Below are 16,957 nucleotides of genomic sequence, written 5' to 3' on the forward strand. Positions count from 1 at the left end.
AGTCACAACATGTCACAGTGGATCTCAAATGGGTGTGTGACAACTGTAATGTTTTGACAGCTCTTGAAGATCGCTGCTGTAATGATAGCTATGCGACTGTAATGACGATTCGTTAAATTCTCACATGACCGGCGTCCATCACAACGGACACTTACATTCGTTACATTAAGCAATCATATTAAAATATATAGAAAAAGAAGAGCACTCGATATGGTGAAATATGGTGGCGATCTGACTGAGCCCAAAAATTACGCGAGAAAATGAAAAGAGGAATACCAAGAGAGCTTTCGAAATAAATTGACAAAACAAAAGTCAATGATGCCATACTGAAATAGATTGACAAAACAAAGGTCAATGATAATATACTGAAATAAATTGACAAAACAAAAGTCAATGACACCATACTGAAAAAAAACAACCTGTTGCCAACTAAATAAAAATTACTATCTGGTAGAAGCAAAAAAAAAACGAGGGACTTAAAGATGTAATTCTACAGAGCTAAAAGGTATACACGCATTATTTAAGGGTCTATTAAAATTATAAAAATAAAAATAATAATCATTACTATTCATGAGGAAATTTGTCAAAATATACACTCACACTAGTTGCATTCAACCCGAAACATGTACACTGTTTACAACAGATAGATCAATACTTCACCTATCACTATTTCCACATCTTGTACATAACATACACTAAAAAAAAACTTGCTTTTAGAGATAGGTCCCCACTTACTAAAATCTTTAATTGGAATAAAATTAGTGATAATTTAACGTTTAATTAAGAGTAAACAAAAATTAACAAGTCTATATGTAGTGCTATACACGAATTGTAGAATGCTGCAAGTATCACACTTCTATGACTCTATCGACTTTAGAAATGTAAATTATCGTTTTAAAAATGAATGGTGTATCTGTTGTTTAAGAAAAACAATTTACATGTTTCAATTTAAAATCAAGATGGCTCACCTTTAAACGACCAAAAGTTGCTGTTGCAGAGATTTCGAGCACCATAATGGCTAAAGTGAAACTCGATATTCCAAAGCGTTTTCACACAGACAGACGGAGAACACAAAACCAATAGCTGTTATTTCCCTACATTGGACTCTTAAAAAAATAACAATATATAATTATAAAAAAAAAGAACTCTTTCACAAAGGACGCTAATTTTTAGAAGATCAAATTTATAATGTGAAGTCACGAAAGCATGCCATCAGTTTTTTTTTCTTTCAAAGCTATTAATTAACATTAACAGCCGCGCGATAAGAGAAGTTCTTTCCTGATAGAGATTTCATATTCGTTAATATGAAAACGATTGTATAGTTCTTTACCATAGACACATATAAATAGGTCATGTCTATGCTCTTTACCTATAGATGCTGACCACCTTGTGACCGGGTTCTAGTGCAAAGTCATCCGTACACCGACCATAACCCTTACTTTAATTACCAGAGCAAGAGAGCGTGTTTCTATGTGTGCGTGTGTGTATGTGTGTGCGCGCGCCTTCGTGTTTATGTGTGTATACCTGTGTATGCTAAGTTTGAAATGGAACACTTGAGTTTTTGAATAGTGGCGGAAAGGCCTGGGAGCTGAGTATAATAAAATAATTGATCCTTTAGAGTTGTGGTAACTGGAGTGTGAAGGCGGAGGAGGATGGAGTGTGAAGGCGGAGGAGGATGGAGTGTTAAGGTGGAGGGGGGATGTGGAAGTCTGTCCCCAGTGTGTAGACCCAGTGGGTGTCTGTCCTCAGTCTGTAGACCCAGTGGGTGTCTGTCCTCAGTCTGTAGACCCAGTGGGTGTCTGTCCTCAGTCTGTAGACCCAGTGGGTGTCTGTCCTCAGTCTGTAGACCCAGTGGGTGTCTGTCCTCAGTCTGTAGACCCAGTGGGTGTCTGACCCCAGTGTGTAGACCCAGTGGAAGTCTGTCCCCAGTGTGTAGACCCAGTGGGTGTCTGTCCCCAGTGTGTAGACCCAGTGGGTGTCTGTCCCCAGTGTGTAGACCCAGTGGAAGTCTATCCCCAGTGTGTAGACCCAGTTGAAGTCTGTCCCCAGTGTGTAGACCCAGTGGGTGTCTGTCTCCAGTGTGTAGACCCAGTGGAAGTCTGTCCCCAGTGTGTAGACCCAGTGGAAGTCTGTCCCCAGTGTGTAGACCCAGTGGGTGTCTGTCCCCAGTGTGTAGACCCAGTGGGTGTCTGTCCCCAGTATGTAGACCCAGTGGGTGTCTGTCCCCAGTATGTAGACCCAGTGGGTGTCTGTCCCCAGTGTGTAGACCCAGCGGGTGTCTGTCCCCAGTGTGTAGACCCAGTGGGTGTCTGTCCCCAGTGTGTAGACCCAGCGGGTGTCTGTACCGAGTGTGTAGACCCAGTGGGTGTCTGTCCTCAGTGTGTAGACCCAGCGGGTGTCTATACCCTGTGTGTAGACCCAGTGGGTGTCTGTCCCCAGTGTGTAGATCAAGTGGGTGTCTGTCCCCAGTGTGTAGACCCAGTGGGTGTCTGTCCTCAGTCTGTAGACCCAGTGGGTGTCTGTCCTCAGTCTGTAGACCCAGTGGGTGTCTGTCCTCAGTCTGTAGACCCAGTGGGTGTCTGTCCTCAGTCTGTAGACCCAGTGGGTGTCTGTCCTCAGTCTGTAGACCCAGTGGGTGTCTGACCCCAGTGTGTAGACCCAGTGGAAGTCTGTCCCCAGTGTGTAGACCCAGTGGGTGTCTGTCCCCAGTGTGTAGACCCAGTGGGTGTCTGTCCCCAGTGTGTAGACCCAGTGGAAGTCTATCCCCAGTGTGTAGACCCAGTTGAAGTCTGTCCCCAGTGTGTAGACCCAGTGGGTGTCTGTCTCCAGTGTGTAGACCCAGTGGAAGTCTGTCCCCAGTGTGTAGACCCAGTGGAAGTCTGTCCCCAGTGTGTAGACCCAGCGGGTGTCTATACCCTGTGTGTAGACCCAGTGGGTGTCTGTCCCCAGTGTGTAGATCAAGTGGGTGTCTGTCCCCAGTGTGTAGACCCAGTGGGTGTCTGTCCCCAGTCTGTAGACCCAGTGGGTGTCTGTCCTCAGTCTGTAGACCTAGCGTGTGTCTTTCCTCAGTCTGTAGACTCAGTGGGTGTCTGTCCCCAGTCTGTAGACCCAGTGGGTGTCTGTCCCCAGTGTGTAGACCCAGCGGGTGTCTGTCCCCAGTGTGTAGACCCAGTGGGTGTCTTGTCCCCAGTGTGTAGACCCAGTGGGTGTCTGTCCTCAGTGTGTAGACCCAGTGGGTGTCTGTCCTCAGTGTGTAGACCCAGTGGGTGTCAGTCCCCAGTGTGTAGACCCAGTGGGTGTCTGTCCCCAGTGTGTAGACCCAGCGGGTGTCTGTCCCCAGTGTGTAGACCCAGTGGGTGTCTTGTCCCCAGTGTGTAAACCCAGTGGGTGTCTGTCCTCAGTGTGTAGACCCAGTGGGTGTCTGTCCTCAGTGTGTAGACCCAGTGGGTGTCAGTCCTCAGTTTGTAGATTAAAAGCTAGACCCAGAAACGTCAACGAGCGACTGATCAAACATTCAATGGTCACATTTAGAAGGGGCAGTGGCGTCACCAGAGGGTACTGGCCCCACCGGTTGAGACCCATCCTATTGACGCTGTAATGTTTGATAGGGCTGAGAAAGAGGAGTATCTAGTCAATGCTGTGAGAGTTCCTTGGTGTGAACATATATAAGTGCGAAGTTCGAGCGCATTAAGCCCGCTGGCAGCAATTTTCAAGTTTGGATTTTTATAGCACCGTAACGGTCTAACCTATGAAAAAACTGATGGTATCTCTGAATTCCTCGTCCTTTTTTCTATAAAAATAGATTGGATTTAATGTATCACTAGGCTTAGTTAAAATTAAATACGAAGTCAAAGAGGTGTAGGGTAAGTATCGCCAAGCGTACTTTTCCTCGAGCGGATTTTTCCCCAGTTAGTAAGCTCGATCGGGTTGGTGGAAGGTTCGAGCAGATCAAAGAAAATATATCTAAAAACATGTTTTAATATTTAATTTTTACTATAAAGTCATTTTCTTTTTACTCCAGCGCAAGAACACTATCCATTGCACCATTTCCGACCCTCCACAACTTCAAATAGTCTCTTTGAGCTGATGAACCATCAGACTTAAAAATAGCCTAAATCCCATTACCCATTTCCTTCACTACCGGGTAGTAAAAAAGAATAATTCCACACCTCCTGAGTTTGACCTCACCATGAACTTAGCCTTTACAAGGAAAAGGAAATAGTATGTGTCGGAAGTAAAGAAAAAAGGTGCATGCGCAGTAGCAATATAGTAGTAATTTGGTAAACATTCAAATAAAAAAGTTATAGCAATAAAAAGTGAACTGTTCGAACCTCTTGTCAAATCGGGACTGCTCGAAAACTGATTATCTTCCAGCTTTCCATTCACTCTCTCTACATCATTTGACCAACTGTAGGAGAGCAAACACACAAGTAAACATTGCACTCTATCCAGAAGAAATGAAGAAACAAATTGTGAATAGAATGAATGAGAAATGAACAAGCTCTCATCCAAATCACAAGAAAGATGACGCCTATTATAAGCTTTCTCTACAAGATCAACGTCAAATCTTTCGCCTTAGAGCCGGATACAACAGAATGAGACAACATATGTACCGGAAGCTCAAAATTGGAACTAGTGAAATCTGCCCATGTGCAGTGTCACCAGAGAGCATTCTGACCATGTCCTTCAAAACTGCATTCTTTACCAAGAGGCCCGAGCAAGACAATGGCCCACAAAACACCCCAATAAAAAAATATATGGTGATCTCGCCCTCAGGACTAATCCGACCCGTAACGCTTTCCGGACCCTTGAAATATCTGCCCACAGTTTATAATAAAGATGATCGATTTCTTTCAATTAGGGCGACATTTTTTTCGGCAATGCCGGACAGTGCAACTTGTATGGCATGTAACAATATTGTTAGTTAAACTATTTTATTATATAAGGCCTACTAATTACTGGTTGCAATAAATTGTGTATTACGAATTTTCAGCTCACTCCGCCTGTCTGTCGGTCTGATACAAGTTTTGTACACGCACACACCTTCTCAGGGTATTTTCGTTGTTATTGGTAATTAATTACTTTGTATGGTATCGAAAAAAAAATGCTACTTAATGAGACATGTAGCTATATATGTGTAGTTATTCCCATATGACGCTCTGTATACGTTTTTTTCTCCCTTTTTCCATTCTCGGTTGAAGTTTAAATTTTGCTGCAATTATTCAGTCGATGACAAAACATGAAACAATAAAAAAAAAACTATTATCTAATCAATTAGTGGTTATTAATTTTGTTTTATATAGAAAAAAGGAGCTTATTCCTGCAGCATTGAGATATATGGCAGTGATTTTGCGGTCCTTTTCATTAGATAAGCTTTGTTAAAAAAACAGATTATATTTTTATTATTTTGCTAAACTTTCGAGACAGTGGGAAGATAATGTGCTACTTGTTTACCCCATACTAACCATTTTCCACGTGTCCACCAGCCAAATGACAAAACATGATATATTTTTTTATGCTTGAGGTGTAAATGACCTCAGGCAGGCTCCTGTATTAACTCTTTCTCTCCGTAATTATTTACCACATTCTGGTGGAATCAACGCTGGTATCGTCAGTTAGGAGAGAAAGAGTTAAGTTAGGGAGAGAGACATTCCATTTTTTTGTCTTCGATTGAGAGGTTGAGGATTTATTGTGTATCACTGAATGTGAATTCTTTTTGGATTGGTGTTTAATTATTTCTTTTAGCCTGGATTATTACGGGATTGTTCTTCTCCTGATGAGTAAGAGCGGCTACGGGAGAATCGGTGAGTTCTCTTTTTTTTAACCCTAAGACATAGCAATCTAGAAATGGACTGGTCTTACATTGAATGAAATCGACAGACAGATTGAAACTTGTCAGAAAATCAAATAACACTTATGCTGGCGTCAAGGTCCAAAAAAACAACAACCTAAAAGAATGAAGTAAAATATACATCTAATCTACTAATAACTAATTCGACCATGTACCATAAATTGAACAGTTTGATAAGCAATGATTAGTTCGCACCTTGGTATTCTTTAAGTCATCAGTCTCTCTTTCTTATTAACGCTCTGGTTGACACTACTAAAACTAGTGGTTCTCAAACTTGTACCCGTGGAGCCGTCTAGATGAAAAATATAGTTCGCTCTTGCACCCTTAACCAGATATGTCGTGTGCAGGGGTATTTTAAGCTACCTCAGCGGTCCTGAGCAGAATCCGAGCGTTCTGAGCATCAGACATGCTCAGGTCTCTAGAAGTCACTTTTATTTCCTAAGTAGAGCGCAAGTCAAATAAAAAGCTAAAGGAAGAGAAGGTAATAGGAGCAGATATTGAAACAATTTTGATGCATTAATGCATTCTCCTGGCGTCTATTGCTCACTATTCATTCAAGTTAAAAATTCAGATTTAGTCAAAGAAGAACGCTTTAGTGGTCAATACCATAATGCAAAGTACAAATAGTGCATGTACATCTGTAATGGGAGTAATCGTCATAAGATTATCTTTGTGCTATGTCAGTCGTCTTGTTTTGTCACAAAAGTCGTCACGGGTTCCAAAAGTTGGGTGGATACGGGTATTTCGAAGACACAGGGAAAACTCTAGTTTTACCATTATAATTTTTCAAAATATAATTATAATAAAATTATATATGGCTGGCGTTTTGGTCACGCCTCAGAAGGCTTCCAGCCGTGACCAAACGTTATAGAGCACTAGACTCATATCGTTTAATTTTTAAAAATATTTTCACAGCCGCTTTATCTCCAAGCTAAGATCTTCTTCGGGGGCCGATTTTGAGTTTGTGTTTCCACACAAACTGTCTTTGTAACCTTTTTTTTTTTTTTTGGATTGACTCTCTTGATATCTGTATTCAATAGCCAATCCGGTAAAACTGAACCAAAGTCATCTTTAAAGTCCTCTTGATAGTCCTCTTGATAGTCCTCTGGATAGTCCTCTTTATTGTCCTCATTATAGTTTATGTTTGAATATAACCGACAAATAGACGACAGGAAGCTAGTTTTACGATTGATTTAGATCATTTTTTTTGGGAGGGGGGATAAGACAATAACTTATACTTATGGCGTATACTTGGCTGTAAGTTTCTTCAAAAGTAGTTGTTAAGATTGTCAGGCCCAGAAGCAGTCCAATTGTTAATTGCAGAGATTGTCAGGCACAGAAGGAAGCAGGCCGGTTGTTAGTTTTATAAACTGTTACAGTGATTTCGTCGACCGTGAATTCTCCGTGTCATTTCGGAAATGTTTGGTATCAAGATTTCACATAAACTAATCAGCCTCCACCTTGAATTTAATGCACTAACTACTTCGGACCAAAGCGCTAACACGTAATCACTAATGGATTGGTGCGATATTACACGTGAACACGCAAACTCATTTATTATTATTATTAATATTAATCCTTCTTTCAACTTTCCCTTAGTCTGTTGAACCGTTGGGGCACCACACACACACACACACACACATAATTATATTTGGTTTTTATTAAGCCCTTGGACAAATATCTTGCTTCATTGCTTTTAACCGTGTTAATGATGCAGTTTTGTTGATCTTGTCATACACTTTCCGTGAAGTACTGAACTTCAAACAGTCTCATGTTGATCTTGTCATACACTTTCCGTGAAGTACTGAACTTCAAACAGTCTCTTGTTGATATTGTCATACACTTTCCGTGAAGTACTGAACTTCAAACAGTCTCTTGTTGATCTTGTCATACACTTTCCGTGAAGTACTGAACTTCAAACAGTCTCTTGTTGATCTTGTCATACACTTTCCGTGAAGTACTGAACTTCAGACAGTCTCTTGTTGATCTTGTCATACACTTTCCGTGAAGTACTGAACTTCAGACAGTCTCTTGTTGATCTTATCATACACTTTCCGTGAAGTACTGAACTTCAGACAGCAACTTTTTATATTTAGACCAAACCTTTGGCGCAACATTTTTAATCTACAAAACAGTAAACTTCCAAGTTTGCAAACTTTAAACTTTCATCGAAATCACGAAAGGCAACTACCATTTTTTTAATGGTTGGAATGTCCTCCACTACGGGTTCTTGTTAAGTAATGGTTCAATTTCAACTTCACATATCCCTTAGTCGTTTGGTTCTTTGGAGAACCACATCAGCTCCGTAGACAGTCTTTCTCCATTCCTCTCTGTCTTTTGGCTTGACTTAGACTCTCGTACAATGGCAGGCTCGTCCATTCTTTAATAAGGTCTTCCTATCATTTTCTTTCTCTGCCTCTTTTCTCCTGGTACTGTTCCCTACTGGAAGGTCCTAAAGACCTTGTGATATGGCTCTACACATTTTACTACATTATTTTACATAAGTCAATCTTTTGTAAATATTTTCAGGATCGTAACTGTGAGCTACCATTGGAAGACGGAACATCTACGGTTCTTCAATCTGTTACTTTCTTTTTAATTCATTAGCTTTTTTGTTTCAAAAACTTTGTTCTTGATTCTATCCTACCATCTGTTGAGTAGTGCTAACACCAGGCAGTTTATAAATAAACAAAACCAATGCCTGATTTTGTTATATTGGTATAAAAAGCTTAACTTTACACAAGAGAAGCAGAGAGAGAGAGAGAGAGAGACCGCGATAGAGGCACCGAGAGGTTAACATTGAACACAGTTATGATATAAATTGCATTAAGAACACACCAATGTGGTTCAGTCAAGTACGGTGAACCGTACAACTTTTTATTTATTATAAAGGTGTGTTGATAATGTGTTAATTGGGTCATGGGAGTCGATATAAATGTCATGTTGAATCATGCTATTGTGATGTCATGGCATTGTCACCAGCTCTAATGCTGTGACCTGATTGTCAAAGCAGGTTCTACAAGTTCCAAATATGTAGTAGTACAGTAATTCTGCATACAATTGGATATTTCTGCTGCTTTTAAAATACAAAATGTGGAAAATCTAAAACAATATGTACCAAATCTGACACACTTTGTGCAAAGTCCAATATAATATGTACAAAAAGTACACATCTAACACAATATGTACCAAATCTAGCACAATACACAATATCTAACACATATATTTATACCAAATCTGTCAAAATATGTAACACAATATGTACCAACTCTAACATAAAATGTACCAACTCTAACATAAAATGTACCAACCCTAACACAATAGGTACCAAATATAACACATCATATTACACTAGAAGGAAGTACAAATATTGGTGATGTCTTAAAAAAAAACAAAAACAAAACAAAAAAACTGCCAAGCGAGAGAAGTGGGATTCTAAAAGCAACAAACTGCCAAGCAAGAGAAGTGGGATTCTAAAAGCACCAAAAAAATATTTTTGGAATGAAAAGAGCCCGAGAAACAGTTGCTAGAAAGTTGCTAGAAAGTTGCTAGAAAGTTGCTAGAAAGTTGCTAGATCTCATGTAAAGCAATCAGCCTCTACCGTGCCTGCACATTGAAATGAATGAACTACTTTGGACCAAAGCGCTGACATGTAGTCACTAAATGTTATATGTTCTTTAGAGTCAAAATTTTTATAATATTAATGAGGAGTTGTATTCGATTCCGAAGATTTAAGATGAGTGCGATATTACACGTGACCACGCAAATCCATATATTATTATTATTATTAATATTACTCCTTCTTTCACCTTTCCCTTAGTCTGTTGAACTGTTGGAGCACCATCCACACACACACACACTATTATATTTGGTTTTTATTATGTTCTTGGGCAAAATTCTTGCTTCATTGCTTTTAATAATGTTAATGAGAGAGAGAGAGAGAGAGCGAGAGAGAGAGAGAGAGTACGATGAAACGAACACATTTTATTATTGACAATGGCGAACAAAAAAAAAGGGTGTGTTGAAAATGTGTTAATGAGGTCATGGGAGTCTAATATAAATGTCATGTTGAGTCATGCTATTATCATGTCATGCTATTGTCATGTCATGGCATTGTCTCCAGCTCAAATGCTGTGTCGTGATTGTTATAGCAGGTTCTACAAGTTCCAAATATGTAGAACTACAGTAATACTGCATACAATTGGATATTTCTGCTGCTTTTTAAATACCAAATGTGCAAAAATCTAACACAATATGTACCAAATCTAACACACTTTGTGCAAAGTTCAATACAATATGCACAAAAAGTACAAATCTAATATAATATGTACCAAATCTAGCACAATATACTTCAAATATTACACAATATATACCAAATCTGTCAAAATGTGTAACACAATATGTACCAGATCAAACACAATGCGTACTACGTCTAACACAATAAGTACCAAATAGAACACATCATATTACACTAGAAGGATGTAGAAATATTGGTGATATCGAGAGGAAAGTAAGTTTAAAAAAAAATAATAAACAATATATTTGCTCAACTTCCCACCCGAATGAAGCTAATAAAATGACAGGAATCAGTGAAAAATGTATAGGTGACTAAGGGTTGTAGGTGAAGTGTTTAATAGCTCTCTTTCTATACAGCAAATAGTTCACACTAGCTAGGAAGTGTTTATTAATCTGATTTTGTACAACAAAGTTTATCAAAAGGCGATTACCACCACTTTGTTACAAGGAACCTTGAAACTTAAATTCTTCCAAAACGTAAGGCAAGGAGACCTAACACATACATCTCTTTTTTATTTCTCTGTATAAGTCTTGCTTCGTATACAAGACGCTGTGAGCTGCGACCAGTGTAGCATGTATGATGTCCAGTTGAAATCAAACATTCTCGTCGTCATTAGATCCCCTTTCGTCATTCCTTTTTTTTTTATCTCCCCTTCCCTCGCGTCAAATTGCACCATATGGCTGGCTCATCCCACATGTCGACCATTTGGACATTTATTTACGCCAGAGAAAGGATTACTCCTGCTATTTTCTTTGTCTCCTGCGAAATCGGACAAACTAGCTCATGGTATTAAACGTATTAACTACCATTTTTTTTTTGAATAACTTCTATCGAGTGAGACGAGATGTCACCTAGACGAGGGAACAGAATTTCTCTTGTTGCCAGACTGTTTAAGCACTTCAGCCACTTTTTAACTTTTGCGCGCTCTCGCGTGACCTGTGGGCAGGTATTCCAACTGACCAATCACATCGCCCCTGGCTTACCTTTTTACTTCCGCTTTAACGACTTTGTCTCATTCAAGACAGTTTCTATGTCTCTTTCAAGACAGTTTTCTATTTGTACAGAAATGCAATGAGGTGTTTTTCATATTTTCTAAGTACTCTAAATTATTATTATTTTTTTTAATTTTGGACTTTGCCTGGTTTGATGGCCATTTCAATTAAACGTATCATATACTTGATCCTAAAGGGGGATCGTTGAAATGCTGGCAGTTTTATTGATACTAAAAAAAAAAATAAAGAGGAGGGGTACGGCCTGTTGCGTGTGGGTTTGGAGCAGAACTTTTGGCGCAGGGGGCATTTTGGGCCGAGATATTTTGACTATGATTTAAAACATGTAACTCGTATAATAAAGTTTATTTCACCATACTTTATTATTGTATGTAAAGTAGGAATTGATTTTTTGACAAAGGCTTTGATTATTTCATGAATATATAAGTCCCACCTGAGACAATCTCCCAATTAAACTAATTGCGAGTTCTGTCAAGCACACAAGATTATACATTAATTGATTTGTGTTATCGGCCAGAAGTTTAAAAAAATATATACATTATTTTAATGTCCGTAAAAGCTTAGAAACTTTTAAAAGATAGCTTTATATGAATTTTTTTTGGGTCAGGGTGATTTGGGTAACATCTCTTCTCATGACGCACATAAAGGCGAACAGATGATGATAGGACATTTTAAATTTGTATCTGGAGATACCATTAATTGATTAAAATTGAATACACCATTTTTTGTGTAAACGAAAATTGCCTCGATCTTTATCACTGTTGTTTCCCTTTGTTTTTGTTTGTAAATTAGCGTAATAATTTAAATATATATTTTTGAAAATAAAAAATGTTTCACTTAATAAACAAACATGCACAAGCCAAAATAATATGACAGATAATTGTAGGCCCTTGTCGAAGTGAATTTGGTGGCCCCAAATGAAATAGAAAAATTTAAAAATAAAATATTTTAATAAGCTATTTGATTTACCATGTTATATCAACATGTTACATTATGTCATGCTATTCTACATTGTTTGTTTACTTAAATGTCTATTATTACTCTACACTTACTTATATCAACATGTTACATTATGTCATGCTATTCTACATTGTTTGTTTACTTGAATCTCTATTACTCTACACTTACTTAATTCTTTCATTGTTTATAATACTAGTTAGCATTATTTGAACCGGGGGTGAATGTTATGAAAATCATATGCTGTATCGGTTGTCGTTCTTATGTTTACATGTGCTTGTAACTCATCCGTGAGAATGTGTTGTAAAATGTTTGTTTGTTTTACATGTTTCGGATGTTCCTTCAGAGTTGAAGATAGTTTACTTCCTAGTCCAAACCTCCCGCAGGACGACGGGGGATGGGAGCGGGCAGGATTTGAACCCTCGACCATCGATAAATCCGAACGACAGTCCAGCGCGCAAACCTCACGACCAGGCAGCCATCCTGTGCCATCCTTTCGTGTTCACGAAATGTGTGTTGTGTAGTCATTCAGTGTATTAAAGCCATACTATACAGACATGGTTTATCTTATCTTATGTTTGTGTTCATAACAGAGCCTATCAAATATTTGGAAATAAGAAATGAAAAGCAGACTATTCAGATAGTGTACATAAGATTATCTGTTACTTCTCCTTGCATTCTTTGACTCCTTGCCATTTTTGTTTCAGGTCAAGGTCTCCTGTTTCCAAACCCAACTCTTCATTATATTTCACTCTGTCCACTTCACAGAGGCAACTGCTGCTTTCTTCGTAATTTAAAAAGCTCGTTTGGCTGGCTACACCATAGAATTGTTATACAAGCCATTTGATAGGGTCTAAGGTACTCTCAAACCATCTGGCACATATAATACGTACATTAGTAGAGCCTCTTTATTTTTGTCTTCACCTTCGACGTGTTAGCGTTAATGGTTTTTTATTTGGTCGGCTAAGGTCGGCTTGATCTCCGGGAGAAAATGGTGTTGTGCCCGTTCATTCGTGAACATTTATTCGGCACTTGTTGAATCTCTAGTGCTGGCTAGTCAAGTTTTATAATTTTACTAAATGCGATGCGTTGATGATTTCGTAGCAGGACTATCTCGAGATCATGTGACATCTCAACCAAACCAGTAACAAGAAAAACAGAAAAAAAAAAACGTTTTAAACAATCAAAACTTATATTTAGCGTACTTCTACTTGTATCCATTAGTTTGGATCAGTCGTGTAATTACATTTGTAAAACATTAAGACTGACTAATACAAAACATTTATACAAATAAATAAAAAGGGAACGACCCTAATTCCAACTTGTGGGCTAAAGCCTTCTGATGCTTCTCAAGCCAACAAGGTAACCCCTCTGCTAGCGAAGAGTCTATGAATATGGAAAATTGCATAGTTATGTATTGTTTCTATTTTATGTCTGTGTTCACTAAGCCTGAGACGGCAGCCTAATATAAAGGGAACTAATTCAGCTTATACCCACACTTCAGTCAAGTACTATTTCTTTCCTTTGTTAGAGATACCAATCAAAGTAATTTTTTACCAATAGTTTATTAACTAATTAGTAAAAAAAATTTTTTTATTGATTTTTCTGTTTTAAGTAAAAGCAATACTTGTGCAAAATGTCAGCTAGATCTGAGATTGGGTATGGGTGAAATAACGTGTACAAACTTTTGGCCAGACAGACAGACAGGGAGTTGATAACAACTTTGTAAATATTCGTACACGACTGGACACATCATCTCTGGGGATTGGACACATCATCTCTACGACTCGGAACGTTTTACTTTGCCAATTCCTCGAGTACGTCCAAACTAACGTGAATTCTGAGGTGTCTATAAAATATATCTGTTAGAGACTATGTGAACAGTAGATTGAAGCCAACAAAAAGCACTGTATGCTGCTGTAAGCTATTACATTATTATGGTAACTGTGTTACACTAGAAGGCCCAGTTACAGTGTAAAATATTTTTAAAAGGTAACATCATGACCAACGTTTAATGGATTCTTTAGTAAGAGAATATAATATTTTTTAATGCAGTACGAGCCTAACAGCTATTCATGCAGCCCTATCGGACCATTCGGGTACCGACCCAACGGGCATTTGTCCGAATGCCCTTATGGGCAGTCAGTCTTTGGGAACACATTAACTGGCACAGCCCGTAGGTAATACTAGTTTAAATAAAGCAATAAAAATATTTATATGTGCTACGTATTATTAAAACCTATGTCATGTATCTTCTTTTTATCCTGTTAAAATTTTATTAAACAAGTATAATAAATACACTAGATGTGCAAGTTATTAAATAGCTAGAACAGAGCTAATACATTAGATGTGCAAGTTATTAAATAGCTAGAACAGAACTAATACACTAGATGTGCAAGTCATTAAATAGCTAGAACAGAGCTAATACATTAGATGTGCAAGTTATTTAATAGCTAGAACAGAACTAATACATTAGATGTGCAAGTTATTTAATAGCTAGAACAGAACTAATACATTAGATGTGCAAGTTATTAAATAGCTAGAACAGAACTAATACACTAGATGTGCAAGTTATTAAATAGCTAGAACAGAGCTAATACATTAGATGTGCAAGTTATTTAATAGCTAGAAAAGAACTAATACACTAGATGTGCAAGTTATTAAATAGCTAGAACAGAGCTAATACATTAGATGTGCAAGTTATTAAATAGCTAGAACAGAACTAATACACTAGAACAGAACTGATACACTAGATGTGCAAGTTATTAAATAGCTAGAACAGAACTAATACACTAGAACAGAACTGATACACTAGATGTGCAAGTTATTAAATAGCTAGAACAGAGCTAATACATTAGATGTGCAAGTTATTTAATATCTAGAACAGAACTAATACATTAGATGTGCAAGTTATTAAATAGCTAGAACAGAACTAATACACTAGATGTGAAAGTTATTAAATAGCTAAAACAGAGCTAATACATTAGATGTGCAAGTTATTTAATAGCTAGAAAAGAACTAATACACTAGATGTGCAAGTTATTAAATAGCTAAAACAGAGCTAATACATTAGATGTGCAAGTTATTAAATAGCTAGAACAGAACTAATACACTAGAACAGAACTGATACACTAGATGTGCAAGTTATTAAATAGCTAGAACAGAACTAATACACTAGAACAGAACTGATACACTAGATGTGCAAGTTATTAAATAGCTAGAACAGAACTAATACACTAGATGTGCAAGTTATTAAATAGCTAGAACAGAACTAATACAATAGATGTGCAAGTTATTAAATAGCTAGAACAGAGCAAATACATTAGATGTGCAAGTTATTAAATAGCTAGAACAGAACTAATACACTAGAACAGAACTGATACACTAGATCTGCAAGTTATTAAATAGCTAGAACAGAACTACTACACTAGATGTGCAAGTTATTAAATAGCTAGAACAGAACTAATACACTAGATGTGCAAGTTATTAAATAGCTAGAACAGAACTAATACACTAGATGTGCAAGTTATTAAATAGCTAGAACAGAACTTATACACTAGATGTGCAAGTCATTAAATAGCTAGAACAGAACTAATACACTAGATGTGCAAGTTATTAAATAGCTAGAACAGAACTAATACACTAGATGTGCAAGTCATTAAATAGATAGAACAGAACTAATACACTAGATGTGCAAGTTATTAAATAGGTAGGACAGAGCTAATACACTAGATGTGCAAGTTATTAAATAGATAGAACAGAACTAATACACTAGATGTGCAAGTCATTAAATAGCTAGAACAGAACTGATACACTAGATGTGCAAGTCATTAAATAGCTAGAACAGAACTAATACACTAGATGTGCAAGTCATTAAATAGCTAGAACAGAACTAATACACTAGATGTGCAAGTTATTAAATAGCTAGAACAGAACTAATACACTGATGTGCAAATCATTAAATAGCTAGAACAGAACTAATACACTAGATGTGCAAGTTATTAAATAGCTAGAACAGAACTAATACACTAGAACAGAACTGATACATAACGCCTACCTTTTATGTTGTTAACACTCTTCATAACGTGTATATGTTACTAAGTCCATGATGACACCATTGCACGCCAGCGACAGCCTTTAGAAACTAAACACTGAAATATTTTCGCCGTTCAATGCATTGCCCCCCCCCCCCCACTCACCCGTGGTAAATGGCGTTCTTAGGTTTCTTTTTTTTTTTTGTTAATCTTTCTTGTTCTGTTTCGGTCTTTGGAGTGTTCAATTTTTTAATTAGTTTTTCACATTCTTTTCTTTGTTTTGTTTCTTATTTAAACACTTAAAAGATTGAATGGACCTCATTCACCAATCGTAAATAAACACATTAAGACATGTCATAATATTGCTTAAACAATGACAAATACGTGACAGCCTTTATGGATCACATAGTTTGCATAGAAGATATATAGAATCACGTGACTAAATGTTGTTTGTTTATGATTGGTGAATTAAGTCCATTTTGCAAATGCTAATCTTTCTAACTATCTATCTATCTATCTATCTATCTATCTATCTATCTATCTATCTATCTATCTATCTATCTATCTATCTATCTATCTAACTATCTATCTATCTATCTATTTATCTATCTATCTATCTATCTATCTATCTGTCTGTCTGTCTGTCTGTCTGTCTACCTATCCATTATATTCTTCTCTCTTGCTCTCTCGTTCTCTCTCTCCATGGAAATAATTTGTAATAATTTGTCGGTATTCGCCTAAATAGTCGCAGTACCTATTTTAAATAAAACCATCAGAATCTAAAAAAACAACTTAAACCAAAATGATT

At 37.4% G+C, this 16,957-nt stretch overlaps 2 protein-coding genes across 8 annotated transcripts in view; one reads left to right on the plus strand and one right to left on the minus strand.

Annotated features, from left to right (window-relative positions):
• The window catches only part of LOC106076493 (protein HtrL-like), a 34,296-nt gene extending 17,979 nt beyond the window's left edge, over positions 1-16,317 (minus strand). Inside the window, exons 1-3 of one of the 7 annotated variants that reach the window (XM_056036984.1) lie at positions 16,173-16,297; positions 4,332-4,444; positions 969-1,106 (exon numbers count right to left, since the gene is read on the minus strand). In XM_056036984.1, the coding sequence (XP_055892959.1) occupies positions 969-1,013 (45 nt within the window). In that variant the 5' untranslated portion in view covers positions 1,014-1,106; positions 4,332-4,444; positions 16,173-16,297. The other 6 variants (XM_056036983.1, XM_056036985.1, XM_056036987.1 and 3 more) reach the window with 6 other exon arrangements.
• On the plus strand, positions 1,653-3,378 carry LOC129927133 (keratin-associated protein 4-3-like). Its single transcript, XM_056034359.1, has 4 exons — positions 1,653-1,707; positions 2,440-2,772; positions 2,815-3,121; positions 3,198-3,378. The coding sequence occupies exons 1-4, from the start codon at positions 1,653-1,655 to the stop codon at positions 3,376-3,378; spliced, it is 876 nt and encodes a 291-aa protein (XP_055890334.1).
• Positions 16,318-16,957: the final 640 nt, after the last annotated feature.

This window comes from Biomphalaria glabrata, chromosome 7 (assembly GCF_947242115.1).
Source record: "Biomphalaria glabrata chromosome 7, xgBioGlab47.1, whole genome shotgun sequence".
Taxonomy (NCBI): Eukaryota; Metazoa; Mollusca; class Gastropoda; family Planorbidae; genus Biomphalaria; species Biomphalaria glabrata.